The 27,343-nt window shown below is 37.0% G+C and overlaps 8 protein-coding genes across 11 annotated transcripts; 7 read left to right on the top strand and 1 right to left on the bottom strand.

Moving 5' to 3' along the window:
* The first annotated feature begins 8 nt into the window (after positions 1-8).
* On the top strand, positions 9-3,296 carry LOC135939571 (beclin-1-like protein). Of its 2 annotated transcripts, XM_065484036.1 has the most exons (9): positions 9-1,434; positions 1,504-1,577; positions 1,629-1,780; positions 1,832-1,889; positions 1,937-2,130; positions 2,183-2,411; positions 2,466-2,508; positions 2,566-2,680; positions 2,735-3,296. In XM_065484036.1, the coding sequence occupies exons 1-9, from the start codon at positions 1,359-1,361 to the stop codon at positions 2,847-2,849; spliced, it is 1,056 nt and encodes a 351-aa protein (XP_065340108.1). In that variant the 5' UTR covers positions 9-1,358; the 3' UTR covers positions 2,850-3,296. The 2 variants fall into 2 exon arrangements, with proteins under 2 accessions (XP_065340108.1, XP_065340107.1); XM_065484035.1 differs by having other exon boundaries at positions 12-1,434; positions 2,466-2,680; positions 2,735-3,292.
* Positions 3,297-3,599: 303 nt separating this feature from the next.
* Positions 3,600-7,443, top strand: Atg6 (Beclin-1-like Atg6). The gene is made up of 9 exons (XM_065481880.1): positions 3,600-3,914; positions 4,084-4,247; positions 4,314-4,465; positions 4,517-4,574; positions 4,628-4,842; positions 5,141-5,387; positions 5,441-5,655; positions 6,936-7,059; positions 7,115-7,443. Exons 1-8 carry the CDS (start codon positions 3,803-3,805, stop codon positions 7,054-7,056), a joined length of 1,284 nt encoding a protein of 427 aa, XP_065337952.1. The 5' UTR covers positions 3,600-3,802; the 3' UTR covers positions 7,057-7,059; positions 7,115-7,443.
* Positions 7,050-8,231, bottom strand: LOC135938283 (uridine diphosphate glucose pyrophosphatase NUDT14-like). The gene is made up of 6 exons (XM_065481881.1): positions 7,971-8,231; positions 7,827-7,870; positions 7,709-7,773; positions 7,445-7,658; positions 7,298-7,374; positions 7,050-7,241 (listed from the first exon to the last, which is right to left on the bottom strand). The coding sequence occupies exons 1-6, from the start codon at positions 8,052-8,054 to the stop codon at positions 7,090-7,092; spliced, it is 636 nt and encodes a 211-aa protein (XP_065337953.1). The 5' UTR covers positions 8,055-8,231; the 3' UTR covers positions 7,050-7,089.
* A 31-nt stretch (positions 8,232-8,262) lies between these two features.
* Positions 8,263-11,115, top strand: LOC135938280 (zinc finger protein 260-like). 3 transcript variants are annotated; one of them, XM_065481877.1, is made up of 12 exons: positions 8,263-8,353; positions 8,428-8,523; positions 8,666-8,788; positions 8,880-8,997; positions 9,052-9,165; positions 9,219-9,321; positions 9,385-9,583; positions 9,642-9,868; positions 9,923-10,124; positions 10,177-10,324; positions 10,390-10,546; positions 10,602-11,115. In XM_065481877.1, the coding sequence occupies exons 2-12, from the start codon at positions 8,461-8,463 to the stop codon at positions 11,059-11,061; spliced, it is 1,914 nt and encodes a 637-aa protein (XP_065337949.1). In that variant the 5' UTR covers positions 8,263-8,353; positions 8,428-8,460; the 3' UTR covers positions 11,062-11,115. The 3 variants fall into 3 exon arrangements, with proteins under 3 accessions (XP_065337949.1, XP_065337948.1, XP_065337947.1); XM_065481875.1 differs by having other exon boundaries at positions 8,274-8,353; positions 8,435-8,523; XM_065481876.1 differs by having other exon boundaries at positions 8,265-8,523.
* A 397-nt stretch (positions 11,116-11,512) lies between these two features.
* On the top strand, positions 11,513-13,045 carry LOC135938284 (peptidoglycan-recognition protein SC2-like). Its single transcript, XM_065481882.1, has 3 exons — positions 11,513-11,669; positions 11,757-12,083; positions 12,810-13,045. Exons 1-3 carry the CDS (start codon positions 11,618-11,620, stop codon positions 12,992-12,994), a joined length of 564 nt encoding a protein of 187 aa, XP_065337954.1. The 5' UTR covers positions 11,513-11,617; the 3' UTR covers positions 12,995-13,045.
* A 969-nt stretch (positions 13,046-14,014) lies between these two features.
* On the top strand, positions 14,015-15,492 carry LOC135938368 (peptidoglycan-recognition protein SC1a-like). Its single transcript, XM_065481986.1, is given in 3 exon segments — positions 14,015-14,069; positions 14,145-14,471; positions 15,088-15,492. Coding segments are annotated over 3 exon segments (567 nt in total). The 3' UTR covers positions 15,273-15,492.
* A 1,705-nt stretch (positions 15,493-17,197) lies between these two features.
* LOC135940636 (peptidoglycan-recognition protein SC2-like) lies at positions 17,198-19,379 on the top strand. Its single transcript, XM_065485607.1, has 4 exons — positions 17,198-17,349; positions 17,433-18,104; positions 18,479-18,805; positions 18,942-19,379. Exons 2-4 carry the CDS (start codon positions 18,038-18,040, stop codon positions 19,130-19,132), a joined length of 585 nt encoding a protein of 194 aa, XP_065341679.1. The 5' UTR covers positions 17,198-17,349; positions 17,433-18,037; the 3' UTR covers positions 19,133-19,379.
* A 1,515-nt stretch (positions 19,380-20,894) lies between these two features.
* On the top strand, positions 20,895-26,390 carry LOC135939322 (ankyrin repeat domain-containing protein 65-like). The gene is made up of 5 exons (XM_065483633.1): positions 20,895-21,151; positions 22,375-22,593; positions 23,918-24,118; positions 25,063-25,191; positions 26,153-26,390. The coding sequence occupies exons 3-5, from the start codon at positions 23,975-23,977 to the stop codon at positions 26,336-26,338; spliced, it is 459 nt and encodes a 152-aa protein (XP_065339705.1). The 5' UTR covers positions 20,895-21,151; positions 22,375-22,593; positions 23,918-23,974; the 3' UTR covers positions 26,339-26,390.
* Positions 26,391-27,343: the final 953 nt, after the last annotated feature.

The following is a 27,343-nucleotide window of genomic DNA, read 5'->3' as shown; positions in this document are numbered from 1 at the left end:
TCGGCTACTGGCCCATTTGTTATGTTTTTACACTCACTCTCTCGCGAGTGGACAAGCCCTTTTCCACTCACTGTTTTAATGCTAATGAAAGCAAAATGAAAGATACCGCCTGCTCGTGTACTTCGCCGTGCAGCGTGATAATTGCCGGCCCAATAAATTAACAGCGCCACTCTCTTATTGTGATTGGGCAAAAGAACACGGCTAAGTGAGCGCAGATTGCGGATTAGCTGGACGGCAAGGCTCGCAGCAACTTCAACGTGTAAAGTACTGTGACTATATCCTTCTTCTATGAAAGCTAAGAGTAGATAATTAATTTTTAAAATGAACGCATCAAGAAAAAATAATTTAAAAAATGTTGGTTTTTGTTTTTGAAAAAGTTGTTTGTGGATTATGAAAAATTTACTAGTCTCCTTTTCTTTCAAATAATTATGCGGAAGGCAATCATGCAGAGAGTTTTAATACTTGTACACGTTACACGTTCATACATTATAGTTTCAAATATTAAAAAATGCGTTTAATAATAAATTCATTCAATATTAAAAAAACGTACTAGTGCAATGTTTATATATTTAATTTTCATTGCTTATAGGGATTGTGCTGTGTTCGGATATGTGAAAGCAAACTTCCTCCAGAGCGATATTCCTCTACGGCACTCTAATTTCCAAGAGCTGTTAAATTTCCTTTGAATACCAGGTCATAAAAAAGCAGCACCCACATCAATTTTCCCTGATCGCCCGAGAGAGCAGCGAGAGTGAGGATGAAGGAAGGTGCCTATGCCGCCGCCACCGCCGTCTAATATAATAATAATCATCGCGGCGTCACTTGGCTTGCTTTTGTTTTCTTCGAAAACGAGCGGAATTGGCAGCCCGGGGGCGGCATCCGAGAGGCGGCTAATCACCTTCTCCACCCACCTGCTTTCCGCCTCGGGGGCGGCTGGCTCGTGGAGAGCGCCAGAGAGCTGCATACATACACCCCCGCAGGCCCAGCTCCACACCGATTATTACCGAGAATCAGGAAAAAGCAGAGCAAGAAAATCATATGTTGACGATTGCCAGGGTGAACCTCACTAATTGGGGTCCAAGGTTGGTATTTTATTTTCGAAGAAAAGCATTCTTATGAGGTGCCTTCGATGTTCAAACCTCAAGTTATATCTAATGTATCATACAGTATATTTATTTATTCTTGTTTATTCTGCCTTGTCATTTAATGTTTGGCAGTGTATTTATATGAACGATTGCGTGGCTGTGAACGTTAATCAGTTTTGATTCACAAGTTTTATCTTATCAACTGAGATAATTCTCATAATAAGTTGCTACGGTCAGACTACACTCAGTATAGGTGCCTAGATATCAAAGAAAATGTCCGCCTATAATACACGCACCTCTTTCAGCTGTGTAAATTGCCACATGAAGCAAAAGCATAAAAATGATGAAGGTATGTACGACTTTTATTAAATGGGATGTTAAAAATGGAAAGAGATTTGTATCATTTTCAATTAAATAGGGGAGGAAGCACCAAGCGAAACAAATTTAATGGCAGATGATCAACAGTTTGAGAGATTTAGTCATCAATATGTGGTATGGAAAAGTTGGAAAATAAATAAAACTCTGTAATATCAATCTGTCCAGGTGAATGCTGGCTTGTGTGATCTATTATTTAATAATTTTGAAGTCGAGCACCACCTCTGTGAAGGATGTACAGACTGCAGTATTGATTTGATAAAACTTTTAATTTTAAACACGGAACATGAAGTTGAAGATTATACGGAATATTTAAACAAGTACCAGCAATTATTACGTTAAAAATTATTTATTATTATGTTTTCTTACAGACTCAATTTTGAACAAAGTGACGAGACCCTTGATGAGTTAGAGGCAGAACTAGCTAAGGTTTAAAATACAACGGTAAAAACAATGAAACAACTAAATATTTTTAGCTTCAACAAGAGGAGAAAAAATTAGAGGAGGATATTGGAGAATTCAATGAGGAAAAGAGGACTTCCCGTGAGTCCATAGCAGAAAAAGAGGCGTTGGAAAGGAAACGCAAGCTTCATGAAGCACGTGAGCTGTCAAAACTCGCTATGAACGAAGATGAAATCTCATCCCTTCAATTGCGTCTACTTAATGCAACGTTTGATAATTTCATATTAAATTTTACTTAAAATGATGGCAATTATTTACAGTCTCTGGTTAAAAACGGTGCAAGATACAAACGTGTTTAGCGCCTGCTTCAAAATTTGCGACGAAGGCACTGTGGGTGTGATTAACAATTTCTCACTAGACCACTCGCTAAGGGAAATTAACGCAGCCTGGGGTCAGGCTGCTTTGTTGCTCACATCCCTAGCAAAATTAATTGGACTGGAGTTCGAAAAGTACCGGATTGTAGCTTACGCAAGCCGTTCTCATCTTGTGGTATTTTTAAAACTATTTAATTTTATGGTCTAAAATTTAACTAATTTTCTGTAGGTTTTAGAGGACGGGCAAATGCTGCCTCTGTTTAATTTAAATGGTTGCGCCTTTAAATCAAAAGACAAAAGTTTTGACGCAGCAATGGTTGCATTTTTAGAATTAATGCAACAACTCGAAGTGAGGATAAAGTCAATTGATGCGACAGTTTTGATGCCTTACGAAATAAAAGGTGGAGTACTTGAGGACAAATATGGCCAATCATACTCTATAAGGTTCAATTCATTCTGATAATTTATTACTCTAAAATTAATATATTTTTAATTAAGGAAAGAGTTCAATTCGGAGGAAGGATGGCAAAAGGCGCTAAAATATATGTTGAGAAATTTGCAATGTTATTTATGTTTTGTTTCTGTATTTTTAACAGAGGATACTCATAAATGAACTGTTTTATCACAAATAATGGCAGTTCATTATCCTATTTAAAAATGTGATAATTTAGAAATGAGAGCTCATATAATGTGTCTTTGAGTATTTTTCCCCCGACGTTCCACTTATAACGCTCCTCGCACAACACCAGTTCTCGTCAACAGTTTTCCTCCATATTTCATACATCTTATCAATAAAGTTATATCATATTACGCACAATAGAAGCCGCCTATACAAACAGTCTCATTCATTAACAACTATCGCACACATTATTGAAAATTCATAAATTAAATCCATCATAGAGTCTAATCAAAAACACCTGTCTGCTGTCTGCTAAAACATGGAGATTGAGAGGAGCCTATTAAATCTTAAACCTATATATTCGATAATATTCCTTAATTTCATCTATCATATCAATTAAGATAACATGATAATATCATGCAAGAGAAAAACGCAAAAATTAAAAAAATTAGAACTTTGTGTGCAGTGGCATAGTAATTTATTGAGCTGTGTTAAATAATATTAAAAAAGCTTACTTTGTCACATAATCTAAAACGAAAAATCCGTCATAACATGACTGTATAATATTGCTCTGTTAACTTATGTAATTATTTTTGCGCCATTGCGCCTTCTCCTTCTGCGAATGTGAAAATGCCGCTGGTTGCATAATATTATTCAACGGGGGGATCGGCTAACTGTGCCTCCGCCGCGCGGGGGCAGCATTGTGCAGTGCTGCGTCACAACCAGCAACCAGCTGTTGTCCTGACACTGTTTTCTTTGCCCTAGCTCCCAGCTCAACATCTCATAATAAGCTCAAACAGTTGAACAGTCAGAGGCAAACAATAATACTATTTTAAAGTTAAAGAAGTTCTACTGCTTGATTCAATAGTCTGTGATAGTTCTGCGTGCATTGCCTGATTGTTACGTGATGTCTCCAAGGATCTTTTAAAGCAAGACGCACAACGAAAATGGTAGAAAACAAGGTGCACGTTAATTTTGCCTGCCAGAGGTGCTTGCAGCCTCTGAAACTAGACTCGACTTTCGACGCTCTCGCTGATCAAACCCTCGCTGACCTTGCAGGTAAAAGCATCCTTCATAAAATCTCTTTGATTAGCTGGATTTTTCGCAACCAGGACTACACTGAATCGAATGAAAATCAGCCCTTGATACTTTTAAATCTCCTTTTGAAAGCTGATTATTCTGTTGCAACTAAACGCCAGTAAATAACCAAATGCATGCTTGATTCCAGTTCCATTGTGCCAAAGCCCAGGGATCGATTTAGAGGCGCAAGCTGCTGGCTTTGATAGATTCATTCCTCCGTTTCGTTTGGCAGACTCGACAGCAACTGGTACCAATGGGTTTATGCTTGTTGGAGGAGATGGAGAATATGAAGGATTCAGCCACCACTATAAAGTATTAAAACAACAATATTTTTGCGATTCAATTTAAATCATAAAATTTGCTCCCTCTTTTTTATAGGTAAATGCTGCTCTCTTTGACGCTCTCTCTAATAATTCTGAAATCGACCATCCCCTCTGTGAAGAATGCACTGACACAATTCTTGAACTGTTGAAACGCCAGGTTCTGCAAACAGAAGACGAGCAAAGAGACTACAAGGATTACTTGGAAAGGTGATTCATCTAAAAAAAATGCCAGTCGCTTTTCTCAAATAGATATTTTAGACTGTTGTCAGAGCATTATGATGAATCCACGGAAGAATTGGAAGCTGAGCTCCAGCAGGTAAATCAAGATGTTTTTTTTAAGAAATTTACTTTTAATACTTAACGGGGCAGCTGCAATTGGAAGAGCTTACCCTTATTCAAGACCTCGAGAACTTAAAATCACTAGAACTCGAGGCAAAGTTATCAGTGAAGCAAAAACAGCTTGCCAAAGAGCAGTTGGAAAAGGAGGAAGCCAAATACTGGAGGGAATACACTAAGCATAGGCGTGAATTACTCATCACTGAAGACGAAGAGAAATCCCTGAGGTGTCAGCTAGCATACACACGGTGAGGGAAACAATCCAGTCAGTCAATATTTAACAAAAATGTAAAATATATGTTTAAATTTTTTTTTTACTTCTTGTTGTATTAGCTTTTTTCCTTTGCATGTGCTAGGAAGTCTTTACAAAGTAAACAGTTTTAATGTATCCAAGTCCAGCAATATCAGTCTATCACAGTTTAAAAAGTGTTGATCACATTTGTTTCTAAAATAATATCAATGAACTTTGAACACCTGCTACAAACTTAAATAGAAGGATCTTTCCACAGCTCAAACTAAATAAATATGTTTTATTAATGCTCGTAGGTCTCAGCTGGAGAAGTTGAAGAAAACTAATGTCTTCAACGCCACTTTCCACATTTGGCACAGTGGCCACTTTGGCACCATCAACAATTTCAGATTGGGTAGACTTCCAAGTGCGCCGGTTGATTGGAGTGAAATCAATGCAGCCTGGGGTCAAACTGCTCTCTTGCTTGCTTCACTGGCTAGAAAAATCAACCTCACTTTTGCGAGATACCGATTAGTTCCATACGGGAATCACTCTTATATTGAAGTAAGAGTTACTTTGTTTTTGCTGGCAAGTAAATTTAATATTTTGTCCTGCAGGTTTTAGCAGAAAACAAGGAACTTCCTCTGTACGGGTCAGGAGGATTTCGTTTCCTCTGGGATAACAAGTTTGATGCTGCTATGGTCGCGTTTTTAGACTTGATGCAGCAGTTTAAGGAAGAAGTCGAGAGGGGAGAATCCGGATTCTGTTTGCCATACGGAGTGGAAAAAGGAAAAGTTGAAGATACCACGTCTGGAAACTCCTATTCAATCAAGTAAGCGTTAGGGTTATGAAACATATTATGAATGGCATGCCCCACAAGGGAAACACCAATTGATCTAAAGAGTTTAAATGCTTTCTTTCAACCAGATTGTAGTTAGTATACAGAAGTACTACACCCAACAAGGAAATTTCCCCGCTACGGATGGTCAGTGAGTTAATTACCAATCTATTTCCGCGTGATGGAGAATTGCGGACGTTATTTTAGTGCTGTGGATTATAGTGCGATTTTGACCTCGGACAAAGGATGAAATTTTAATTTTTCATTAATTGTTGAATAATTTTTGCAACATTCAAAATTGTTTTTTCATTGTGAGCAGTCACAGTAACCGCTACTTCCACGGCGGTAATTAACGTCTGCGAATCTCTGCTGCGCGAAAATAGATCAGTTATCAGCGACGAATAACTCGCTGACCATTCAAAATGTCCTTGGTGGATGTTGCTTTTCGCTTTTCTGGTAACTATCATCTGGTTGAAAGAAAACATAAAACTTTTGGGATCAATTGTGTTTCCCTATTTAGCATTTATTCATTTGTTTATTCCAATAATGAAGCATTAAATTATGGCCACTATGTTGGTATTAGTTAAAGGTACATATTATTACATTTATTTGCTAGCTAAATTTGATTGTTTTTTCAATGTAATTGCACATTAAGCATTTCTAGCAGTTTCAAGGCTATGGGAGACATTTATTTGAGCATTTTGAGGGTCTAGAAGCGAAAAGATGGCCTCATTAGGCCCAAGCTCCCCTGCGGCTACTCGGGCCTCATGTTATTGGGACCTGGTGAGCTCATAGTATGCGGGATATGCTGTGCAGAGGGTCAAAATAAAAACAGTCTAGGCAATGGTCCATTGAAATTCAAATGGAACTTTTCTTAAAGGAATTAATTTGCAGTAAACCAGCAATGTCATCTGAAATGTTAGCCATCCTTTCAAAGCTTCACCTTTGATGGCTTTGAAAAGCCATTAAAATTTGGCTTGTAATCTTGTTGTAAAATTTAATTCTAGGCTAGGTCAGGTATTTTCATTTTAGAATAAGTTTTTTTCAAGTCACAAAATAACAGAAAGCTTTTTGTACAAAATTTAAGTCCCTTGCATTTAATTTTAACTAAGCCAACACTGCGGAAAAAAACTTAATTTTAATAAGCCCATTGACGGTTTCTTCATTTTTTGTGGCTTATTTATATTTAAAAAAACGATTTAAATTCATGCGACACTTTCCCGTGCCTTTTAACAAAGATCTAAAATCTAATTTTATTCGATTAACCATTTCAGGATTCAATTCAACTCTGAGGAACAGTGGACAAAGGCGCTGAAGTTTGTATTAACCAATCTGAAATGGGGCTTAGCTTGGGTATCTGCCCAGTTCAGCAAAGAAGACGAGGAGGCTTTGTGAATTGTGAGTATATTTTAAGTGCATCAAAATGTCTCATTTGATGTTTTTCATATTAAAGAACCAAGTCAGAGCAAAGAGGAAACCACCAGGACTAAGGACATCTTCTCTCTTCATGTACTTTTTGGCTTCTTCTATGCTCATCTCAATGACTTCAATCAGCTCACCTTCGTCCAGGTTTCCTCCACCTGTGGAGATAGAACAAAACTTTACTCCACTGAAATTGGAGGTCTGTGCTTCAAACCTTTTGAAGTTCTCATCTCGTCAGTGACCTCAACATAATAAACGGTCTGCTTATCACCAGATACTCCAACACCAGACCTACTTTTGATAAATTTTGTTAGATTCAAGTCAGTCATAATAAAAGTAATATCTGCTTTGTAACAATGACCTGTAGCAAACTATCTTTTGCAAGTCGGCTGGTTGAACAGTGTACCCACACTCCTCATCCACCTCTTCACATGCAATCTCTTCAAGGGTCTTATTTTTGTCGACAATGCCTGCACACAGCTCAATGGTCAGACCCAGTTCAGCAGGATATTTTGAAGTGTCAATGTGCTTTTCCAATACTTTGTCTTCGTCTTGGATATTTGACAAGTACACAGCTGTGCAAAGTCACTCAATCAAAGGAATGGGTTTAGAAGTGATGGATTACCTGGGCGAAATTGTTTCACCAATACCAAGACTTGGCGAGTAACATTGAAAATTAGAATAGCCACACTGAAAATTGGACGAAACAAAAATTAATTTTCATTATGGGAAGGTTTTTTCACCTGTCATGAATTTTCAAAAGATCCCATCTTCTCTTTCGACCATCCTAAAAATGAAAATCAATTCTTAATTTAACTCAAATACACAAAAAATAATTTTACGAAGCAAAATAATATAATTGTGATAAGCTTTGAAGGGTCTATAACCTGAACAAAAAACATATGATACGGCTGAACATAGGGCGAGTTTTCAGTGAACGATTTGCAGACCACGTCAGATAATTTCTCCATAGTCTAATGCTTAAAGTTTTTATATCAATGAACGTATTAAAGAGCAAAATTGAATCAATCAGATGCCTGATGACATGACACCATTAAAAATAATTTAATATTATGTATTTCTGACGAGGACCAGCCCAACGAGAACGAAACTATGGAAACCACATAACAAACTCGAGTCTATAAGACTCGTGCCACACCCCCACCCACTGCTTGAAAAGGGGAGTGTCTAAGACCATCACAACTGTTCACAACACAACAAGCACTAATGGAACGGAAAACTCTGGCTGCAATAACAACAAACTTTCGCTGTTCATAATCAAAAATACTATAGTAAATTTTATCCAAACAAAATTCTAGTGTTCGGATTAATCAAATATTTTAGCGTGTAGCATCGTGTCATTATATTCTATCTGAGATGGGTTCAGCAGAGTGCACAGTCAAAAACATTGTTAAAACTCTTCAAAATTTTGTTGAACAGGTATGTAATGCGTATAAAATTATCTTAAAAAGGCATTATTCGTATTTATTTATTTATTATTTATTTACATTTTTTGTGTTATGTATGTATGTATTTATGCATTACATCTATGTAATTGACAATTATGTATGTGCATCTGCAGCTGTCTTCAGTCGATTCGATTTTTGAGATAGCTTCGTGCTCGTGTTTATTACGAAAATTCCAAAATGGTCCAGCAGTTGATGAAGTAATTAATTTATCAAGAAAATTTGCTTCAGAGATACAGGTAATTATTTATCACAATTGAAACAAATTAAGCCTCTTAACTGTGCAGTGCAATATTGAAAAAGGAATTTTTCTAAATTTTTATTTTTTAGTGCCTTCTTGAATCATATAACTCAGAAACAGAGGTTGACAACGTCACAAATTTTGATTTGAATGAAGTCCCTGAAGCAGAATGTCCTGACTCAAATGAAGGAATGCACAAATATTCAAGTAAGTTTAGTAAAGCTATAGTGCTATATAAATTCTAATACTATACCAATTCAGATGAAATACCTGCTGAAATTCAGAATGACAACTCAAGCAATGCTAATCAGTATCGAACTCGTCGTCAACGAATGCTTCGAGAAGCTCAAACCAAGAAGCCCATATTAATTGAGAGTAAGAGAAATGAAATAATTTCTTATTTTTTACATTCGCAATCAATATTTTAGCTGTTATGTCACCTTCAAAGCCTGAAAAGGATAAAAGCAGTTCACCCGGTCGTAAAAGAAAACGCAATGTAAGAACTGAATGGCCTTGCACTCAATGTTTGAGGTTTGTTGGAACCAAAATCAAAGATTAAGCTAATTAAGTGCTATTAATTAATAAAATTTACAGGATATTCTCCACCTCTGTCTACCTTGAAAATCATGTTAAATATGCCCATGAAATGAGTGAGCAAACGCTCGACAGATTTTCCCAACTGGACAAAGACAGCTTGAATATTTTATGTTGCTGCCAATGTTTTCACACATACAAAGACTTGGAAACATTTACAAAGCACGACTGCAACTTGAAGGCAGAGGAACTTCAGGAGGTACATAGCTGATTTAACAGAAACATAAGAAAATTAATAAAATTATTTGTGAACCCAGCTGGACCTCCCCATTAAAGAAGGAGAAGATCGACTTGTCAGACATTTTGATCATTTATTGGAACTTAGCTACCTAATATGCAACCAGTGCTGGGAGGAGTACAGAAGTCTCGACCGAATGGTGTGCCACATTGCAAAGTGCAAGCCAGGGCCATACCTTTGCGAAATTTGCAGCCAAAGCTTTGAAAACAAAAAGGATCTAAACTACCATAAGAAGAAAAATCACATGTTAGTTAATGGAGATTGAATGAAGAAGTGACAAATTTCATCTTTGGTTTGTAGGGATACGCTCAGTTTTTTCTGTGATTTCTGCGACGCCAAGTACAAAAACCGTCCTTCGCTTCAAAAGCATTTGGTAAAGAAACATGAGAAGAATGAAGATTCATTTAAATGTGATGAGTGTGAAGAAATTTTTACAATGAAAATTTTGCTCACTCGCCACAAGGAGCAGCAGCACAACTTAATTAAAAAGTATCTCTGCCAGGTAATTGTTTAAAATTTGATTTCATTGGTGATCAAATACGCTCTTCATTTAGGTTTGTGGAGAAGGATTGAGCAACACTCAGAGCCTTAAAATCCACGTAGCTCGCCACACTGATAAGGAGAAGAAATTCTCATGTGGAATATGTGGGTCTAAATTCAACAGAAAAGACAAACTGGTCTTTCACACTCGCATACACACAGGTAGAGAAATATTAATTGGTACAAGTATCAATGGTATACTACTCGACTTTTAATTGCAATTACAGGGGAAAAGCCTTATGTGTGCAACCAGTGCTCGAAAAGATTCATTAGAAAATCCAAACTTGATGAACACCTGCGCAGACATCGGGGAGAAAAGAAACATGAATGTGAAGTTTGCAGCAAAAGGTTTTTGGTCGCTCATGACCTAAGAGCACATCAAAGGTAACCAAATCCATCATATGCATATTTATTCAATTCCAACCAATGATTTTCTCAGGAGGACTCATGCATCCAAGGAAGCAGATGTTGGAGAAGAAGCTGCGTCTGCCTCCGTCGAAAAAGACGATATCTTTGAATTGGAGCCAAAAGAACCCATTGAAGTTGAAAGCAATGTAGCAGATATTATAATTGAAGTGGCCCAAGACAATTTACAGTTTTCAAACGCAGAAACTGTTGAATCATTGCCCCTAAATGCAGTCGATTCTCTTATTACAAATGTTCCTCCGCAAAACATTTTGTCCACTCAAAATATTTTGCAAACCCCCAGCCCTCTTCCAATGCACATCATGACACCTGCTGCCAACGCTCTGCAGACACCTACTTTCTTCCAAGTTCCACAAACCTTGCAAATTCAGCTCCCTATTACTGTGTCTGGAGCTTCGCTTGACCTCTCACAAGTGGGGAACCAGCCCATTATTCTTACAAACTTCAATACTTTAAGTAATCTTCCGTTTTAGTAGAATAAAATAAAGTTATTGTTTAAAGAACAATAACTATCCTCTAAACCTCAATTTTGTGTGTCACCCAAGTTAATGAATGATGTTTTTTCTCAGACCAATATTGGTCTTGAGCAACACAGAAGATGATGCGTTTATGATATGATGGTGGTATATCCAGGAAATTTTATTTCTGCACACAATAAACCAGAGAATTCAAGTAAATACTTTGAGTAATGAGAATTAGGTTCGTAATTGAATATATTATTTTGACAAGAAATCTTAAACATCACAGCAAGAAACAAAACGACACTTTTATAACGCAAATAAAAGAATTTTTAAAAATTTAAGGAAAGTATAGATATTAACAAAAATAAAATAATGCGCGACGAAGCGTTAGTTTGAAGTCATATTGCGTCATAATGAAAAGTCCAAACAAACCCATTAAGATACATTCTTATCGCAGTGACCAATGGCTATCAGCTTCGGGAGTATAAAAAGAACATTTTGCAGTTTTCCTCATTTATAAAGCGTCAATACTTGAGCTATATAGCAACGACTCGCATCGATCGTCAAAATGAGGGCTGGACTTGCATTTCTGATCTTATTCATCACTGCAGTTGTTGCAGGTATCAATCATATTTTATTCGATATAGATTTCAAGCAGTTGAATTGAGATCATATTAAAATGCGTGATTGCAATTTGTCCTTTACAGTTTCAAGCTGCCCTACAATTATTACTCGCGATGGGTGGGGCGCCCGACCTGCGACAAGGCGAACTAATCTCAGAAGGCCCGTGCCCTTTGTGTTGATTCATCACAGTGCTGGAAACAATTGCGACAACCTTAGTAAATGCACATCAACTGTTCGCAACATCCAAGCGTACCACATGGACTCCAGAAGGTGGTCAGATATTGGTTACAATTTCCTGATAGGAGGTGATGGGAGTGTGTTTGAAGGACGTGGCTGGACCAGACAGGGTAGCCACGAGCCCAAGTATAACGCTAATGGCTTGGGAATTTGTTTCCTAGGAAATTTTCAAGGTTGGTATATAATTTTTATTTTCATAAGTCATATATTCATTTGGGAACATACAAAATATTGATTGATTGATTGAGAAATAATATTATAAAATAAAAAATAGCCCAATTTATGGAACGTTTATAACATGGCGCATAAATGAATTAATTTAACTATTTCAGCAAAAGAGTACAAACTTAACATATATAATATATATATTTAGCTTATTGTTAATAATTAATATCTATAAAAAGACTGATTGAATATAAATATATTGGATCACCTTATATCGATTTTTTTTAAATTGTAGCATTTACACCACTTGTCCTAATAGTTAACTGATTATATTTTCACAATTACCTTAATATATCCTTTAAATATCGCGATTGTTGACTTTAATAGCCAATTTTTTTACTTTAAATCCGATAATCTCACACGAGTGGTTATTATAACTTTTTCAAAGTATAACCGGACGAGGTAGTTTATAGAGTTGAATTAGGTTTAACAAGAATAAGAGACAAAGACACGTAGTGCGTCTCCTTCTACAACTTAGTTTAGCGCTTATAAATGGTGGCACTCATCATGTCTTTCAGCCCTAGAACACACATGTCATGTTATTTGCGTAAACAGTTAATTTAAGCCTTTTTCGTCCGGAATTTTGAAGAATATTGGTGTATATTTCCCTCCATTTATCACAATAGAATGCTGATATATTATTTAACAGTTAACAGTATTTTTCACTCTTACAGGTGAAGCTCCAACAGCTGCAGCAATCGAGTCTGCGAAGCGGCTTATAGATTGCGGTGTATCAACGAATATGATTTCAAACAATTACAAATTGATTGGACATCGACAGGCAAAATCAACTGAATGTCCAGGGAACAATTTGTATAATCTGATTAAAAAATGGAAAAATTGGACTCCAAACCCTTAAAATCTAAGCTGTAGCATAAATACTGAATCGATTTTTATATAGATACAAAAATAAAACATCACTCGTGCAGAACAAACCTCGCATCAGTATATATTTTAAAGTATACCTGTAGAATAAAATTTCATTTATCATCCATTGAGTCATTGGATTAATATGTATTTATCGCACAGGCATATTAAAAAATGGCGTGCACTCATTTCAACTTTAGATGAAAATTGAGGGTATACAATTCCCGTGCCTCACAACGCTAAGGAAATCACGGACCACGTTAGTAATAAAAACATTTCAAGAGCCAAAACCGATGTATTTTAAATATTTACTTTTCAAGGCTGAGTTTTCCAGTCAAAACGTTTTGATTTGGATTTCAAATTTGCTACCAAATATATGCTGGAAATTCTCACTTTTGGTTGGCTGGATGAAACCTTTAATAAAGCGGTATTACAACTACACGATGTCTTATGTCGTCTTTAATTTTAATTGAATACATTATTGTGGCGTAGGAAGTTAAGTTTTGATTGTCTCAATTGGCGACGATTCCACGCATCAATTCAGCAGTGTTTTATTAATAAAAAAAAGCAATAAAATATTTCAAGATTATAACTGTGTGTTCTAACTATTGAATCGATGACATCATATCAGTTCATCCATTGTTCTCAATTCTCTCATTGAGCATACATTCTCCTTCTTTAACCTACTTTGGAGACCTGCTGAAAACTTTATCTTGATGAACCTGTACCCTCAATTAAAAATGATAGTAACATCATGTAAATCTGTGGATACTTATAATGAACACGTCTCAACAAACTTTTGTGAGCCATGTAAAATGTTTTGCAAGCTCTAGCCGATGAGATAATTGAAATGTTTGTTTTGGTTCTGATATCAACCATTGGCAAAACAAACCCATTTGCTCAACAATTTTTTGAGACAGCGTGCTGTATATAATGTGCGGTGCGATTTGCTTTTACTCAATAACATGAAGTACCTTAAAGACTACTGCTAGCCACCGAACATCTCGTTAGAATGAAAAAGCAACTGATAGTATTTCTGACCTTTTTCGTCACCAGCCTCTTTGAAGGTAATTATAAATATAACCATTGCACCAGAGTGCAAGAATTTTGGTGTGAATTTATTTTAATACTATAATTTCCAGCTTCAGGATGTCCTCTGGTTATCAGTCGCGCCCAATGGGGCGCCCGACCCACCAAGTGGACCACGAATCGCAAAGTGCCCGTGCCATTTGTGGTGATCCATCACAGCGCTGGAAGCGAGTGCTCTAACCAAGGTAGATGCTCTTCTGTTGTTCGCAGCATCCAAAACTATCACATGGATGCCAATAAATGGGGCGACATTGGCTACAACTTCTAAATCGGCGGCGATGGAAGCGTGTATGAGGGACGCGGGTGGCACCGAGTTGGTGCGCACGCAATCAACTACAATACTAACGGCGTTGGTATCTGCTTCTTGGGGAATTTCCAAGGTCAGTATAAATTGGTAAAATTGCACTTTTATTGGACCTTAACTGTAGCGAAATATAAGTGAGAAATACCGTAAAATGCGCTATTTACTTATTTAGCATGTATATTTGCGACAAGAGATTGATATATCTTTCAGCCGGCCATCAAGCAAAATGTATAACATTAGAACAGGAATGAGATGGGGTGATAACTGCTAAAGGGTTGCCACAGACAGCTAGGGTGTAGTTGCCCCCTGTATACTCTAGACATTAATTAAAGATACATATTTGAAAAATGCGACCACTCGAGGTTGTTTGGTTTCTTTTTTGACAAGGCGGACGAAGCCTGGTTTTAATTATATTCAACATAAAGATACATAGTTCTCCTTTTTTTCTGCTTGTCAAATGAGTGTGGCTTTGCTTTATCCGCATTATCTATGTATTTAACGCTGTTTATATAGCTAAAAGCAAGTTCTGGTGAAAAACCAGATTCTTCATCAACATTTTTTATGTTTTTATCTTTTAAACATTAAATATTTATTTCCTGCTATATATGCCATGCCATAAATGATGATGAATGCTTGATTAAGTGATTTGCGTCTTATTTGTTTCATGACGCTCGCAATATTTTACTTTCAAGGGAGAGCACCAACTGCTTCTGCGATTGCGTCTGCGAAGCGACTGATAGAGTGCGGGGTCAAAACGAAGAAAATTTCGGACAGATACAAGTTGATCGGCCACAGACAGGCAAACCCAACTGCTTGTCCTGGAAACACTCTGTACAATCTAATTACAAAATGGAAATATTGGACAAAAAAGCCTTAAAGGTATAATTTGGAAAATTGAAAGAAAATATTGTTGCGCATGTTATAACGATAAATAATGAAGTTTTATAATAAACGTGAAAAAGACATTTGATATTTTTCACACGCTTCCCTGTTTTTATTGTGAGCAATTTTGGTGAATGGATGCAAACCAAGTGATTTGCTACATGAATAATTTAAAGACCCATTTTCTCAACTATGGGAAACATAAACATTCGCTCACTATAATCAGTCAGTCTCACTTCGGAAACGCTGCTTTTTGCTAACTACAAATCGTCTACAGATAAGTTTGAAGTTTTCGATATGGTGAGTTCATGAGAAACGAACGGTTTAATTGTAATATTAATTATAAATGTTTAAGCAGAAAGAAGACGACGGTCGCATACTAATTTGTTATTCAAGGAAGTTACTTATCCTGATGAAAGTCAGTGGAGCATTACCTATGAATCCGAGGAACAAATTTCTTAGGCTCATTTCGCAATTATATGTCGCCATCACTGCAATCTGTTGCGTGCACACAATTTTTGAGATCCTTCTCTACTTTTTCATTAACGCTGAAAATACACAAGTCCTCTTACGAGGACTCTGGATCAAGGGCAGCCTGCTTATTTACGTCCTGCAGATTTTGGGGTTCCAAATGAAAAGAAAGGAAGTGCACGAAATATTGCACAGCTGTCCTGAAGTGATCAAAGAAAATTTTGGCACAGTGCTCAAGATGTATATGAGGAAGGCAAGAAGGCTGTGTTACTTGATCGTCTGGCTTTATATGCTCATATCAGCTGCTGTTTCAATCGCACTTGAATACAGGTATACCTTTATTCTGTTGCAAGGATATTTTTAATTTTATTACAAAAGATTTGAAATAACTTGTCTTAGTCATAGATTGAACAACAACCATTTGCTTTAAAAATATGATAGTAAAAGATTCACAATTTCATAAAAGGTTGTGCTGAAGTGATAAAGAATGGCTTACATTTATATATATGGTTGTTTATTATCACAAATTGTCAGTACATTCATGTTATCACAGGTCGGTTTTCAATAGTTATTATTATGCGTTTAGACTTTTGACATACCTCAACGTTGAAAAATTAGTTCGTCTTTTATGCTGATTAATAATGCTTTAAGTACAGGAATGCCAAAAAGAAAATTAATTTATTTTTCTATTTTTGATTTCGTTATTTCACAGAAACTACTTTTTCAATGATCCTGAAGAAGAAAGGGCAACAATAGAGAGAGCAGAAAACAAAAGTGAAAATTTTTTAGCGAAATATTTAAATCCCACTCTGGCATCAGTGTTTTTGGCTCTGAACGGCTATGTTGAAATTTTCGTGCACACCTCCCTAGGACTGTTCCAGCTTGGCTACGCTATGATTTACTTTCATATCTGCTGCTTCATACAAGGATATGCCGATCATTTAGTTGAAAGCATGAGTGAACTAGTTCTTACTACAGAAAAGTCGAGCGAAAATAGAATTTGGCCATCGATCATAAATCCAGAGAAAGTTGACGTTCGTTATATTGCAACTTTGCACCAGTATATTTTAAAGTATGCTGCTCGAACCGGCATTTTTGTGGCAATAATCAAGTCATTTTTCACAGGCTAATAAAAATGGCCAACGAGGTGTACTCATTTCAGCTCCAAATGAAAATGTGGCGAATTATTTTAGTTCTCTGCCTAACTGCTAAGGAAATCACAGACCATGCAAGTTTATCTTTATCCAATAAAACTGTACAATTTCTAATATTTTTCCGGTTATAGGCTGAAATTTCAAGTCAAAGTGCGGTCCTGGCTCTCGAGTTTGCATCCAACATGCTAGAACTTTTTATTTTTGGGTGGCTTGCTGAAAATCTGACTGACGCAGTTTGTTTCCACTACACCATTTGCTGAAAAAAGTCATTATTAAACGTTTCAGGAAGTGAAGTTCCGAACGGAAGTGTTATCTAAACTGGCAACTGCTCCGCATATCAATTCTGCGGACTATACCTCATTGGAAATCATTGCATTGGGAAGCAACATCAAATACTCGCTTAAGGCAGGACCTTTTTACAAGCTCTCGCTGAAAACGCTGAACGCTGTGAGTTAAAAAATACTTTATCGCAAGCTATGACGGCTAGAAGTATATTCCTAACTTAAATTTTATTTTTTCGGATTTTTCAGATAACAGCAGCTTCATATAGCTATTACAGCTTCCTGCGCAATGTTAAACTTGATAAAATCAAACCTTAAAGGATCATAATCAGGATCGAAACATACGAAATTTAATGTTAAACACGTTTCGTTATTCAAATTACACAAAAAGGAGCATTTCACGAACTCATAGAAAATGTGTTTTGCACTAGATAAGTATCAAAACAGCATTAACATTTATTACAATGTTTCTTTTGTAGCGCATGTTTGCGGCAATAACCTATAATTTAGTATAACGTGCTGCATGCCAAGTAAACATTTTTCCCACCGTGCACAAAAATCAATATTTTGAGTCACAATTTCGGCAAAATGGTAATTTTTCCAACAGAAACACAAATAAGTATCGCAACTGCTGTGCTGCAGCAATAAACGCAGAGCCCTCCCCTTTTACGACGTCAAAAATGATTTAATTCTTGCCAGAGAAAACGCGTGGGCATTATCCATTCCACAGTCGGAGGAAGTACCAAAAGCAAACAAACAATTTAGAATCTCGCAAGCGAATCTCATAAGCGCCTGGCGATAAATAATCGCCGGGTGACTCTGCTAGTTCACAGTTTGGTTGCGTCGGTGTCACCATGAACTTGCTAGTGGTGATTGTTGTGCATCTACTTGCGTTAGCAGCCGCCCTGCCAACATTGCCAGGTTTGTTGCTGACTTATTTGACAAATATTAAGCACTACAAAAATATTGAATTGTAATTAATAAAATAAAAAGTCCCTGAAGTGCTCCAAAGTGGGCACTTCAAAGTTAGGAATAGATTATTCAGGTTTGATTGTTGATTTTTTTATTACACAACAGTTGTTTTTTAAGCATCCCAGATTGTCCAACAAGTTAATGCATTCATTGTTTTTTAACATAGTTTCTAGATGCTTGAACAGAAAAGACCTCCAAGAAAACATAATCAAAATATTTTTCACCTGCCTCCACCAGTAATGTATATTTAGAGAAAACATTTTTTTAAAAGCAAAATCATGGTGGATGAATTTTAAAATCTCAATGCTCTTTAATTTTTGCAGCTGGTTGTCCGTCGATTGTGTCGAGAGAAGAATGGGGAGCAAGGTCGTCACGGCAGATAGCGCGACGAAATCCTTTGTCTCCTTTCCTGATGGTGCACCACGGTGGCATTCGCAGCTATTGTACCACAAAAGAAGCGTGCTCGCGAATTATTCGCTCGTACCAAGATTTACACATGGATGACCGCGGTTGGGATGACATTGGCTACAGTTTTCTCATCGGCGAGGACGGAAACATTTACGAGGGACGTGGCTGGGACCGCATCGGGGCGCACGCAATCAAGTACAACACGAACAGCATTGGTGTCTGCTTCGTCGGAGATTTCACAGGTCACAATTAAATTTAAATCGAGCTAATTTATCATCTTTTAACTTGTCATCGATCAATCCAATATTTTATTAAAAGCTAAATGGGGACAAAACTGACTGCTAAAATATAATATTTTTTTCATTCTTTCCTCATTAGATCGATTACCAGAAGATGTGGCACTGCAAGCGTTCTACAAGCTAGTGTCATGCAGCATTAAAATGAATTTTCTGCCCAACAACTACACTTTATTGGGACATCGACAGGCAAAGGACACCATGTGCCCAGGAGATTCTCTATTTAAGGAAATCTCACAGTGGCCAAACTGGAAGAATGTAACTTCAAATTAATGAATGATTATTTTTTGTATTTTTTTCTCACTTTGGTTGGAACCCTCGTTTTTGGGATATTTTCTAAAAAAATTAAACAATACAAACACTAGTGCGTGCAGCATATTTTACTCTATTAGTAGAATTTCATTCAATTCTTGTGATAATATTTAAGAACTACTCACTCTACATATTACTTTTCCTTTAGTTCTCGATATTTTTTTGTTTTTGCTTGGGGGCATCACAAATATATCACGTTTCAGCGAAATCATTGTTTTGTTGAATTTTTAATGTCCCTTGCTTTGTTTAAAAAATATATATTAACCAAATAAGCACCCAAAAAGTTCAATTTTTGTCTTATTTGAATTTTGGAGGAGTCTATAGAATCGGATAATTAAGTTCATGAATGCATGTCATCAATTGCACCATAAAACTTGCAGCAAAAGCCACGCGAGAGAAATTAACACAAGGCCAATGTTATCTCTAATGCCATAATTTATCAAATTTACGGTCGCGAATTCATTAATAACTTATTATTAAACCAGCTTGCATGTAATAACGATAGAAAAAAAGACTTGTTACAATATGGACACGGCATGCGCGTTTTCAACAGTTGTTGGGAGAATCCCGCTATCCGATGAAGCCGATTCATTGAAAAACGACAGTGATCGCACGAGAAACAATTTATCTGGTTAAAAGTGGCCGGTGCGGGCCACTTGATTTCAAGACTCAACAGAAGCTCATTTCCAAGTTAAAGCAAGTGAGAGGAGGGTGCTCGCAATGGGTGATGGGCGGGTTGCCAACCCTCATGGCGCTGAAACGCGAGAGGCGGGCCGGCTCGCGTGCGAACGGATTGATGAATCTGATTAGCGCACCACATTAAGCGGCCACGGCGGCAGACTTATTCAAAAATAAGCACTCTGTGCAATAGCATGTACGGCGCCTCACACGCGCTTCGGCAATTATGCGCCCCCTCTTGGGACACCCAAGGTCTCTCCGCATACCCAGTCAGGGGTGGAAAAAATGATGATTGAGGAGCGCAGGATGCACGCTCTGTGATCCTCTCAAGGGCAGATTTTGCGCGATTGTGCTTTTGCAGATCCGATCATTTTGAGCGCGGCTATTTGTTACGTGTGAATGCCCATAAAGCCCTTTCCAGCTACCACTTTGAGGGCTATTTCTGGTCTTTCACCTTCAACTTTGTTAACCTTTTACTTAATATTAAATTTCAGAGCTGAAAAACATTTACACAAATTTCCAAGTACTGCAGTCGACAAACCTAAAATATATGGATATTCGCACTGGTTAAGATTAAGTATAACATTGGCTATGAGGGAGTCAAGCATAGCTATTCTGAAACCAAGTTAATTTTTAACTCATTTGCCTTTTAAAAATATCGTTTCACTTTGTGTAGCAATTTCTACTCAAATTCAATTCACATATTTGTTCTGATTAGGTAAAAATTCAGTGCAGATCAACTCCCACTTGTAGCTATATTTGTAATTTGATTACATTTTAATGTGATCAAATAATTTAAATTGCGTGCGATTTTGCTGCTCAATCAGATTAGAAAATCTTACAATTATTATTTTCTTCGTGAACTGCATCTTGTATTTAAAACAAAAAAAGATAACGTTATTTATATTTTTCCAAAGTAAAATAAGTAGATCTACTCATTGTTTAATCTATTAAAAAAATGAAAAATCTTCAATTGTGTGTCAGGTGTGCAAAAAGAGAACAATTATAAGAAGCCTCTCGAAGAATATTTTTTTGCATCACTCTCTGTTCCTGTGCAGGGAATGTTTTGAGACTTGGTAGCTAAAATTGTACATGCCAAAGTTGTCTGCTTGATTTCAAAGTCGGAAAGGGGCTTGATTTTGAGTGGCAGCAGGGGTTACGGTTGGTTGCTGGTCAAACACACGCAAGGCGGGGCAGCAGGGAGGGAGCTTTTCCATTGCCAAGGTGAACCGTGACGCAGCCCCATGGTGGCCTTAAGGTACTGCTGACCACTCGCGCCGCTGCATCACCACGGAGAACAAGGTAGGACAACAGCTCCTGAATTATTGAGCGCCTAGCACTTTCTTTGAACTTGCGTTTCTCGCGTTTCATTTTCCACCCCTTTGAAGACAGAATGTGCTTTGTGACTTTTTTCGTGCCACAAGAAAAGCCTTTGCTGCTGTTTTTTCCTACCGAGAAAGATTATTTGTGGCGAAAATTGCCTTTTTCTTTAACCATGCAATTTTTACTCTTAATTTTAAATCTTGACTGATAAAAACAGTTTTCATTTAAGATATATTTTTCCAAACATGATCATCGACAATCACGTTTTAAATTTTTGCTGATTAACTGATAGGATTTTACTTCTATGGTACAATAATTTAAAAAAAGGTTTTAACGATCTTTTATATATTTCGGTATGTTGGAATTAATTTTGTAAATAATAATACACTGAGCAATGTTTTAGACCATTCATGGTCTTCAAAAGATTTTTTTATAGTTGTATGTAAAGTAAAGAACAAATTCACATGCTTTTGAAAACATATAGAACCGAATTAAAATAACGTCACCTTTAATTTGAGACGTAGTTAAAAGGAGCATAAATTTATTGTTGATATTATGTGCCTCTTAAAATAATTTGATGTTAAACAGTAAATTGCTTCTCTTTGCATATCCATATCAATCCTGTTTGGCTATGAAGGACAGCTAAAATTGACGATGGAGTTGACAGATTGCCATCTAGAGGAAAATAACAAAAGCAATATAGTTTTCCAATAATAGTGCATAAAAATACTTGATTTCGATAAGACTATGGTTGTTGATGATTCTATAGACATCGGAGGCCAGATACGCCGGTCAGATCCAAGATACGGCGTTAAATTTTGGTTAACTTTTGAGCTATATTTTGCTTTCCGAACGGGTGTCGCGAGTGTGTTATTAAGATCCGATTGATATAATTAATTTATGTAATTGAAAATTATATCACAATATTGTCGAAACCTGGCTCCTTTACCATATTTTCACTAGAACGTTTTAGAATTATGTACCCCAGCCGACGCCACACCTGCGTGTCACGCGCATCTGGCCCCTGGTAATTCTAGTTTTGTAAATAACATTAAAAATCTACCAGAATCGCAATGAAAAAGAGCACGAAATTTTATTTTTTAACACAGTCAAGGCAATTTAAATTCACGTTATTTGATAGACATAATATTTTTAAATGTTGAATTTCACGTTAAATCGTTATTTTCTTTTTCTTATTTCAGGTCGTTCCCTGCTTTTGTGGGGCGTGCTGGGGCCCTCTGGTAAAGATTCCGCCTCGACCAGGGCACGCCCTGGAGGAGGCGGTGTCTTTATGGTTGGAGGTGGGCAACCTGGCCCCTTTAGAGCACGCGGTGCTAAACGGCTACGGCCAGCTGCTTGAGGGAAGGACGTCGCGCCTGCCCAAAGTGAATGCCTTCCTCAAAAAAGTGCCACGATATCAGGTCAGCGCCTAATCGCAACGTAGCTAATTTTTCAAATAAACAAATATCATATTTCAAACTTTATATTCATAGCCAGAAAACAAGGCAAGCTGCTCTCAACAACTTCATTCATTCCGTCTCTCATGGTCAAACGTTTATGATAAGAGTCGGTCCGTTTCAATTACTGACCGGATTGTAATAGAAAGCGCCTTCGCGATTTGATTCGTGCACTTGCGTTTATGAAGTTTCGTGATCAAAGAGCATTATTCATTATTAGTAGCGCATATGGAAAACAAAAGCTGACCTTGGTGGCGTAAAGGCGCATTTTAATTTAATGCACTCACTCGTTTTAGTACACCTTGTTAGGGTCCAGCTTTTTAGCAATCAATATTCGGCTGTGTTTGCGCCCCATTTGCCCCGCACTAAGTGTCTATGTCCATATCGTCAAATTGTGCAAGCGAATGATCAAAAATAATCTTGTCAAATAAGTATTAATATATATAGAATTCTTGTAGCTCATTAGACCAAGGCTTTTGTGAATAGCTGCAACCCTATAAGCAGACAATCTCGAGTCCCTGTGATGCACACGAGCAACGCAAGACCCCAACGATGCCAAATCAACGCGTTTCTCCAGAAACAACCGGCTGTCTGCATATAGGGTTGCAGCTATTCACTCTTTCGTATTTGAGAATTTTCCAAAAAAATAACCCACTTTACAGGAGAGCAGAGATTAGATTAAATTTTGTGTTTCAGTTGATTGACAGCGCAATTTCAAAATTCCCTTTTAGGTAGTCGATTGTTTTGGTTAAAATCGTTATTGAACTCAAAAATTAAATTTTAATATTATATTTCTACACGCGATATCATAAAGTGAGTGTTCTTAAAATTTAAATTAACTGTCAAATAGCTTCATGCAAAATTGTTCCAAAACTATTTCAGTCTCATAGCTTGATCTGACAGTTTGAAATAATGAGTTATTTATGAATTATTAAACCTTACTAAACAAGCAGAAAAACTGCTAATATCTACTATTTAGATTAAATTCCAACACCTAAGCTTCTGAGCCGTGCGTGACTTTACTCCACAATCTGTAATTATTGCTACAGTCTTTAAATTTTATCACCGGTGTGAACTGAATTTTAATACCACAATTTAGAATAAAAACCTTACCTTCTCCACTACACTAATTACAGAGAGTGAGGTCAGTTTAAAATTCCCGTGTATGCATCACGCGCGGCACTTGAGTCACGCAGGTTGCATAGTTCGTACTCAAAGAAACACGAGAAGCCAATTTGGCATGCTGGATCGTAGTCATGATAAATGAGACGATTTTTTTCTTTTTCAGGGTCGCATAGCCAGGGTTCACGAAGCGGCCGCCGCCGGTGACCTAACGACCTTGGCCATGATCTTGGAAAAACCCGAGCTGGCCACTTCCAGAGACGACGCAGGCAGCACCCCCGTCCAAAAGGCCATGCTCGCTAACCACATAGCCATCGTCAGATATTTACTTCATAAATCACCAAGATGTCTCTCTGCTACTGACAGAGTAAGCAGCAGAAGGAAAACATTCTGGAAATGGAAGCTTTATTTATTTATTTATTACATTTCTAACACTTTGGAAAGAAATACAAATATTCTTTCAAAATTTTAAGCTGCTCTCTTTGCGAGTAAATTTTGTATCTGATATTATTATTATTTAGTTTAAATGTAGCTCATCATTTGATTTTACCGAGTTTTACAATGGGTTCTCCCATAGGCAAAACAAAATGGAAGAATTCGATAAATAGTAAAAGAAAAAATTATGTTATAACTTACAGTATCTTTTGTACTGACACTGTTTTTGCCCCACAGGCCCCATCAGCAGTCCAACCAAAATAAAATTCATAACACAATATTAGCTGTTGAGAATTTTGGATTAGCGTTTGATGAAAACGTGTCCGGCTGTACTCATATCTAAAAGTAAAAGTAGAGAGAATAAAAGAGTACAAAAATCTTGACAACGCCGCTACTAGCATCTCCCTGTGATAAAATTATATCTTATAATAATTTTTTTTGCTTTTTGTCCCTGTCAGAGGACCGAGAAGGGCGCGCACGGTACTAGCACGAATGCTGAAATTGAACTGAGCAGAAAATTTTATCTTTACTTATCCGAACCATTTTCAAACAGTGAAAAATACTCACAAAAAAACTCTAGAATGGAAATTTAAATATTTTGTGTACCTACTTGAAGACAGCTAACTACCGCCCAACCAAGAAGATTTTAATGGCAAGAGTGCCATGAAATTAATTTTCTCCCATTGCGAAAAACATTTCCAATTTTTATATAGTTATGCAACCCATATTTTTATATGGTGTACGTAGTCATTTCGTTTACAAACCATTTAAATGCCATTTTTTGTAAAGCAGAGTCACTTTGATATTGAGCTTCCCAGCAAGTTGCGCATTGCAATGTAACTTTAATTTAGTCATGCAATTTATTTGCTTTCCCAGATGGGGCGCACACCTCTGCATTATGCCGCTGCTCTAGACGGTGTCACGCAAGGCGGTGGAGACACCAGTGGATTTTCCTGGTACCAATTTCTGGTAGATGAAGGTGCTCCAGAGGACGTCGAGGATTTGGTAATAATCTCAAAATTGTTCTATAAAATCATAATAAAAATCAAGGACACTTATATTATGATCTAAAGACATTATTAAAATATAAATTTCAGAATTTTGCAATTTTGATTAATCTTTCAATATCCTTAAAGTTATAAAGGGCTGATTTTGTGGAGTGAGAATATTAAGGTATATTGTATTTGAATAGTTAAAATTATATAATATATCACCTTAATAATTAAGTACATACTTTTTTGTCAATGGATGAAAATCAACGCATTATGTAACTTGATACTTTAATATTAGACGGCGTAGAACTAGACCAGCAATCTCTTTAATGCATTAATTTTTAGCTGCTTTCGACGTGCAAATTCTTCTCAGTCCCTTGACCCAATTCCAGCATGAAAATGCAACATATAACCGCGTGACACTATTTTCGTTGTTTATTGCAAAAGTGATTGATGAGCACGGGCCCTTTCATAAACACGCGCGGCGCAATTCCTTGCCCTTGCTAATCAATGTCACTCCTGCTGGAATTTCATAATGAAACGCCTCTATTGCAAACTATGAATGGGTTTCTCCGGACAAGCTATCTCACTCAAATTAATGAATCATGCCACAATGCTGCTATTTCACAGCCTTAATTAATATTTGCGAGTGACGATCACAGCCACCACCCGATCTGATTTGACAACGCTCTGTTGAGTTTGTTGCTAAAGTGGAGTTTCTTGTTATTTTCATTATTTTGTGAAATAGTTTAGCAAAACTGTGATTTTTAAACATATATTTCCCTTTAGTTTAAATATGTATTTTTTGCAACAGTTTTTAGAGCAACAGTCATTACATTGAAGCTTTAGTATTTCCTGATATTTTTATCTTGAGCTAAATAATTCGATAGATATATCCCCCAATCAATAACTCGATGATTAATCATCACCATTGAAATCTATCCTTTTGTTTATTTGCAACTGCTTGATTCCAGTTGGGAAGAGCGCCAATTTTCTACCAAGAATTCTGCGAGGAGTTATTGCTGCATTCTAAAGGCAGTCCAGAGAGTGAATCTCCTTGTGCGGTTTTGAGCAGGTGCTCATCAGCTTCAGAGAAGGAGGACAAAAATCAATTATCCTTCCAAGTCACCATCAGAATAGGCGAATTCGACTCTGGTTGATTGTTCTAAATTAAATATTACACAACTAAATTCCATTCATATAAATAAACTTTTGAAACTTCTATCCAATGCAAGCAAGTTTTTGTCACAATCCGGTAGTTCCTCTTAACATAAAATATAAACTACGTCATTGGGTGTTTCAACTAAACTATTTGGCTGCAAACGTCAGCGAGCTGAAAAAGGTGTAGCCTGCTGAGTTCGTGCAGTAAATAGGACAATGCTCCTGATATTGACTCATTTGCAGTTTATCGCGCCTCTCTCATCAGCTCGTATGGCACGTTCGCTGCCGGCATGCGTATAGGTCCAAACACATAAACGAGTTTGTCTGGTTAAGATATTCTATACTGACCACGCGCGGTGTCACTGCGTCGACTAACACGGAAATGTATCGTGTTTCGGATTTCCGGACATTGATAATACAGCTCTTAGTTTTGGGAAGCTTTAGCAATAAAAAAAACAATCGCCAAACCAGACAACATGACAAGATGCAACATTGAGCAAAATATTGCTTAATCTTTTAATTGAGCTCAAATATGTCTTATTTATCATTTTATTAAATTCTGAATTTCATTAACCTCTCATTTTTTATCCTACTTATCCGAACTCCCAGTTTATATTTCTAAATATTTTTTGGACATGCCTGAAAATCAAGTCGTTCCAAATAAAAAGTAGCACAGTTAATAGAACACTAAAATGCAACTAAAAGTATACGTTTGGTATTCAGAGATTAAGTAAAAATCGCTTTTCAATAAAACACAGCGATGCAGGTCAGTGGGCCAATTTTCCAGAGAATCGACGCGAATTAATCTTAATGAGATCATCAAAGACAGGGTCTTCGCTCGAACAAAAGGGAATAAAAAGTCGGCGAAATTGCGGCGAATGAATAATTAAAAAGAGGTGGTCACTTGGAACTTGGATACCCGTGTTGTTAGCAACCCACAGGACACATAATGGCATGCATGGCATCGACCGACGCGGCGGCACCCGAGGCGTCGCGCCCCATCC

The sequence above is a fragment of the Cloeon dipterum genome, chromosome 3 (genome assembly GCF_949628265.1).
Source record: "Cloeon dipterum chromosome 3, ieCloDipt1.1, whole genome shotgun sequence".
In the NCBI taxonomy this organism is placed as follows: domain Eukaryota; kingdom Metazoa; phylum Arthropoda; class Insecta; order Ephemeroptera; family Baetidae; genus Cloeon; species Cloeon dipterum.
Note: the sequence above shows the minus strand (reverse complement) of the source record. Positions and strands in the feature narration are given on the sequence as shown.

Coding starts and splice junctions, on each gene's coding strand:
- LOC135940636 (XM_065485607.1), top strand. CDS start 18,038: ATGAACTTGCTAGTGGTGATTGTTGTGCATCTACTTGCGTTAGCAGCC. Junction 18,105..18,478: donor CGCCCTGCCAACATTGCCAG/GTTTGTTGCTGA, acceptor TAATTTTTGCAG/CTGGTTGTCCGTCGATTGTG. Junction 18,806..18,941: donor CTTCGTCGGAGATTTCACAG/GTCACAATTAAA, acceptor TTTCCTCATTAG/ATCGATTACCAGAAGATGTG.
- LOC135939322 (XM_065483633.1), top strand. CDS start 23,975: ATGATCTTGGAAAAACCCGAGCTGGCCACTTCCAGAGACGACGCAGGC. Junction 24,119..25,062: donor GTCTCTCTGCTACTGACAGA/GTAAGCAGCAGA, acceptor TTGCTTTCCCAG/ATGGGGCGCACACCTCTGCA. Junction 25,192..26,152: donor CAGAGGACGTCGAGGATTTG/GTAATAATCTCA, acceptor GCTTGATTCCAG/TTGGGAAGAGCGCCAATTTT.
- LOC135938283 (XM_065481881.1), bottom strand. CDS start 8,054: ATGGAGAAATTATCTGACGTGGTCTGCAAATCGTTCACTGAAAACTCG. Junction 7,375..7,444: donor CAAAAGATAGTTTGCTACAG/GTCATTGTTACA, acceptor TATCAAAAGTAG/GTCTGGTGTTGGAGTATCTG. Junction 7,242..7,297: donor CGAGATGAGAACTTCAAAAG/GTTTGAAGCACA, acceptor CTATCTCCACAG/GTGGAGGAAACCTGGACGAA.
- Atg6 (XM_065481880.1), top strand. CDS start 3,803: ATGGTAGAAAACAAGGTGCACGTTAATTTTGCCTGCCAGAGGTGCTTG. Junction 4,575..4,627: donor TGGAAGCTGAGCTCCAGCAG/GTAAATCAAGAT, acceptor TTAACGGGGCAG/CTGCAATTGGAAGAGCTTAC. Junction 5,656..6,935: donor GGAAACTCCTATTCAATCAA/GTAAGCGTTAGG, acceptor TAACCATTTCAG/GATTCAATTCAACTCTGAGG.
- LOC135939571 (XM_065484035.1), top strand. CDS start 1,359: ATGTCCGCCTATAATACACGCACCTCTTTCAGCTGTGTAAATTGCCAC. Junction 1,435..1,503: donor AAAGCATAAAAATGATGAAG/GTATGTACGACT, acceptor TCAATTAAATAG/GGGAGGAAGCACCAAGCGAA. Junction 1,578..1,628: donor GATTTAGTCATCAATATGTG/GTATGGAAAAGT, acceptor CAATCTGTCCAG/GTGAATGCTGGCTTGTGTGA.
- LOC135938284 (XM_065481882.1), top strand. CDS start 11,618: ATGAGGGCTGGACTTGCATTTCTGATCTTATTCATCACTGCAGTTGTT. Junction 11,670..11,756: donor CATCACTGCAGTTGTTGCAG/GTATCAATCATA, acceptor TGTCCTTTACAG/TTTCAAGCTGCCCTACAATT. Junction 12,084..12,809: donor TTTCCTAGGAAATTTTCAAG/GTTGGTATATAA, acceptor TCACTCTTACAG/GTGAAGCTCCAACAGCTGCA.
- LOC135938280 (XM_065481875.1), top strand. CDS start 8,311: ATGGAACGGAAAACTCTGGCTGCAATAACAACAAACTTTCGCT. Junction 8,789..8,879: donor AATTTGCTTCAGAGATACAG/GTAATTATTTAT, acceptor TTTATTTTTTAG/TGCCTTCTTGAATCATATAA. Junction 10,325..10,389: donor TCACACTCGCATACACACAG/GTAGAGAAATAT, acceptor TTGCAATTACAG/GGGAAAAGCCTTATGTGTGC.